Raw genomic sequence first — 4,641 nt, 5'->3', positions numbered from 1 at the left:
CAGGCATATTGCTTTTCTCCACTTAATTAAGTTCTTTTGCTGTGATTTTATTCTGTTCTTTCACACCCACATGTACAGACCTTTTTCACTGAGAATGTTTTTAAGATTCATCCATGCTAAGTACGTATCACTCTTCATACTTCATTTCATTTTATGGTTAAATAGTAATCCATTGCAATCATGGCTCTACCACATTTGTTCATTCATTTATCAGTTGATAGATGTTTCCACCTTTTGGCTATTGTGAATAGTACTGCTATGAATACGTGTGTAAAAGTTTTTGATACAAAAACAGTAAAAAATAGAAAAAAGTGAAAAATATTCAAATACATATAAATAAGAAAATTCATCATCTCCCTGTCCTCCCTTCTCTTTGTGAGGTAACCAGTTTTTAATAGCCTAGTTTGCTTTGTTATTTGATTTTACAAAATCAAGATCATAATATACACATTACACTTCAATTTGCTTTTCACTTGAGATTATACTGTGGACATATATTTTTTTTACATTAGTATATTCAAGTGAAGCTTTTCTTTTTAGGACAACTGCATTTTTTTTCTTTCAACCTGCTAACAGAATATCTTGCTCCTGCAAATAACTTGCACTGTTTTATTCCACATGTGCATTTTTTTCTCTTACCAATCAAGATTTTAGTGTTCACTCTAGGTCAAGCTCATGGTATTTCTTCTGCAAGAACACTTTCTTGATTAATTAAACACATTATAAATTTTCCTTTATCTAAAATTCCATTCACTCATGATCTCCGAGAATTGTGTGAACATTAGATTTGTATTTTTTCATTAATTTTTTAACTTACGGGTATTCAGTATTTCCAAACAAATAATAAATTATCTGAAGCAGATGTGAATGTTTTTGGATTTCATTCTCTGCTGCCTCTAGAACAGAGTTAGATAATCAGAAGTGCTTATTAAAACTCATTGATTTGATATTTCTGGCTACCTCTTAAATGATGGCTTTTCCAATTTCCAATTCCTGAATCTCTCTGGTCCAGGTGAAAATAATCATTGTAAATTCCCATGAGACTCTTGACATATATTCCTGTGGTGAACCAAATAACACCATCTTTGCTATTTAATGAATCCCATTGCAGATGTTTTCTTGGTCAATCCCCAAGTTCCTACAATATACATTTTATCTAGAGCTGCTAAACAACTAATGATTCAACTAGGTCATTAATTTATATTTAAAATTACCTCCTATATGCTCTCTATCACAGCCTACTTAACACTGAATAATCTAAAGCCCCGATTCTACTACAGATCTGGTAAGCTTAAGTGTTTTACAAATACTGAAAGATTTTAAATCTCTGCTCTTCCCACCTCGAATCTCCTAACCCTGTTCTGTGGAGCTGAGATCAATAAAACAGTTTACATATGTTGGCAGATATGAAGGGAGAATTTAAACAGGGGAGAGACTAAAGAACTTAATCTTTGAGCTCTTTCTCATAAAGATGATGTCATATAGTCTTTAGGGGACAAAGATAAAAATTTAAGTCATAGTATTACAAATATTTGTAAGAGGAACAGACTCTTACTTTAACAAAAAAGAAGCCATGAAGAAAAGTTAAATGCCTTTTCCTGGGCTATATGACTATATAGTAGTAAACCTGGTAATAAAGCAGTCTTCTTCCATTGGATTCTTACTTATTTTCTCTGTTTCTGATGGGCTCAATGAGATAATTTATCTGTGAATATGTTAAAAATCTTCTCTGGAAATTTATAACAGCTTTGCAACTGTTCACTGAAATCTTTCTATAATGTCACTTATATGTGATATAATTTTTATATGTTCTTTCAGTAAGGATATTCCTAGGGCTGAATTCTAAATGACTAAAGTGTGTGTGTGTGTGTGTGTGTGTGTGTGTGTGTGTGTGTGTTTAACACACTGTCATCCCAGAGCCAGTACTTACTTAATTATCTTTAAGATTATATAGATAAATAGATGGACAAATATGTAGATAAGTATATGCCTTCTGGATTATATAATAATCTCAATTTGATTGCTATTTAATATCAAAAAAGAAAGTGTTATTTCAACACCTATGACTTCAGTGGTATTTTGCTATGATCTCTAATATCCTATAATTATCTTTCAAACCAACATACCAATGAAGATGGAAAGAATAGTAAAGATAAGTTTTCGTAGAGGAACCAAAGTCTGTGAAAGTGGATTCTTGTACCTTTTGCTTAAATAGAATCATATTTTCTCTTTTTCTTCCCCTTGATATAGGTAGGTTTTCAGGACAATGGATGTGGCCAATAAGTCTGTTTCTGAATTTGTTTTGCTGGGACTCTCTAGTTCCTGGGAACTACGGCTGTTTTTCTTCATGGTGTTCTCACTGTTTTATGTAGCAACAATGCTTGGTAACAGCCTCACAGTCATCACAGTTATAGCCGACTCTCACCTGCACTCGCCTATGTATTTCCTGCTCACCAACCTTTCCATCATTGATATGTCACTTGCTTCCTTTGCCACCCCTAAGATGATTACAGACTACCTCACTGGACACAAAACCATCTCCTTTGATGGCTGTATCACCCAGATATTTTTTCTACACCTTTTTACTGGCACTGAAATTATTTTACTTATGGCCACGTCCCTTGATAGGTATGTTGCGATATGCAAGCCTCTCCGCTATGCTTCAGTCATAAGCCCTGGGATGTGTGTTGCCCTCGTGGTGGCTTCCTGGGGGGTAGGAGTCATGCATTCGATGAGCCAGGTCATATTTGCTCTCACATTACCATTCTGTGGTCCCAATGGAGTAGACAGCTTTTTCTGTGACCTTCCTGTGGTGTTCCAGCTGGCCTGTGTGGACACTTATGTTCTGGGCCTCTTTATGATCTCAACTAGTGGCATAATTGCCTTATCCTGCTTTATTCTTTTATTCAATTCTTATGTTATTATCCTGGTCACTATCAAGCATCATTCAAAAGGATCATCTAAGGCTCTTTCTACCTGCACAGCTCATTTCGTTGTTGTCTTCATGTTCTTTGGGCCCTGCATCTTCATCTGTATGTGGCCACTGAACAGTTTCCTTATAGATAAGATCCTGTCTGTGTTGTATACCATCTTTACTCCCATTCTGAACCCAACAATCTATACCTTAAGGAATCAAGAAGTGAAGGCAGCTATGAGCAAACTGAGAAATAGGCTTCTAAATCCCAACAAGACAACTCCTTTGCTTTATTTTTAGTCTTAAATTCTAGTTCTTGTTTTAACTTCCTAGGCATTATATGCTACAGTTTTTGTGTACATAGCATTGTGACTAGACTTTTATTTCTGGAGTTTTCATCAAATTGTAATTGAACCAAATTGCAATCAAATTGTAAATATTAAAATTACTCTCATATGGTTAAAATACATGTTAGATTTCAAAAAAGCAAATTGACAGAAACAATTTCTTCCAGAAGCAAAGACTATTAAATGCCAAGAGTCCCTGTTCCAGGTAGGAGATTCAATACTAATAACCTATTCACTGGGAAAGACAAACAAAAGGTGTGAAGAGGAAGTACAAATTAAAGGGGAACTAGAAGATAATAGCATTTATACACAATTTGTCACTGAGAGGCACCTTGGTGGCTCAGACAGTTAAGTGGTTAAGCATCCAACTCTTGATTTCTGCTCAGGTCATGATCTCAGGGTCATGAGATGGAGACCCGTGTTGGGCTTCATGCTCGGCACGGAGTGTGCTTAGGATCTCTCTCCCTCTCCCTAACATGCCCTCTCATCCTGGCTCTCCCCACCCCCTCTAAAAATAAAACAAAATAACTAATCACTGAGTTACTTAGAGAATTATCCCTAAAGTATGGCAAATTAGTAAGATTTCTATAAGCCTTAGAAACTCTATACTGCTACAGGAGTATCCTCTGACAGGCAGTGATTTCCTACAACTATCCCTGAATCATACCTACTTAACATTTAACACAATTTGTAATCTTTTCTATTGAAGAAAACTCTAGACATATTTCATTATGAATGCTGATGATGTCCAAAGCAAACGCTATAAGCTGAAGCATCTCCACCACTCACTTCCAGCTAAGCAAAGAAATACAGCCATGGCAACTTTTGATAATGTATTATGAATACAGAGGCTGAATAATTCTGCAAATTAGAAAATATTGTGAAATGAGTTTCAAAGCACTACATTTTGTTTCATGCAGGTACTATGTCAGCATATGGCTGGGAAGTTAAAACTGGAATTAAATTAAGATAACAATTTATGGGGAGCCGATGGTTTCATTTTAAAGTATTACATTGATTTACAGTTTGGTTAAATTACTTTTCCCTTTTAATATTTGGTTGCAAAAATAAGAAATCTGTGCTTAGTAATACATTGTCAATGTAGTAAGTATATTTCTTTATACAAGTAGGGTTTTCTTTAGTTTTAAAAAGGTTCAAAATTAGCTTTAAGGTACACAAGCTATCACTACCCCCCGCTGGTAGTTACTGGAATTGCAAGCATTGAAAGTCATGAGAAATAATTTCCCTGTGTGCCTTGCTTTGCAAATCATGTTTAAATGATGGCACACATGAAAGAACGAATTGTTATTTGAAACTGACTAAATGGTACTTATAGTGTTCAATATATTATCCAACTTTTAAGAACAAGAAAGTATCTGT

The 4,641-nt window shown here is 34.9% G+C and overlaps 1 protein-coding gene across 1 annotated transcript; it reads left to right on the top strand.

The window, feature by feature from the left end:
* The first annotated feature begins 2,266 nt into the window (after positions 1-2,266).
* Positions 2,267-3,214, top strand: LOC113249634 (olfactory receptor 4K2). Its single transcript, XM_048215787.1, has one exon. The coding sequence runs from the start codon at positions 2,267-2,269 to the stop codon at positions 3,212-3,214; it is 948 nt and encodes a 315-aa protein (XP_048071744.1).
* Positions 3,215-4,641: the final 1,427 nt, after the last annotated feature.

Source organism: Ursus arctos, unplaced genomic scaffold (genome assembly GCF_023065955.2).
Source record: "Ursus arctos isolate Adak ecotype North America unplaced genomic scaffold, UrsArc2.0 scaffold_4, whole genome shotgun sequence".
In the NCBI taxonomy this organism is placed as follows: Eukaryota; Metazoa; Chordata; class Mammalia; order Carnivora; family Ursidae; genus Ursus; species Ursus arctos.
This window is presented reverse-complemented; position numbering and strand designations above follow the sequence as displayed.

Excerpts from the sequence above, each read along its gene's own strand:
- LOC113249634 (XM_048215787.1), top strand. The coding sequence starts at position 2,267 with ATGGATGTGGCCAATAAGTCTGTTTCTGAATTTGTTTTGCTGGGACTC.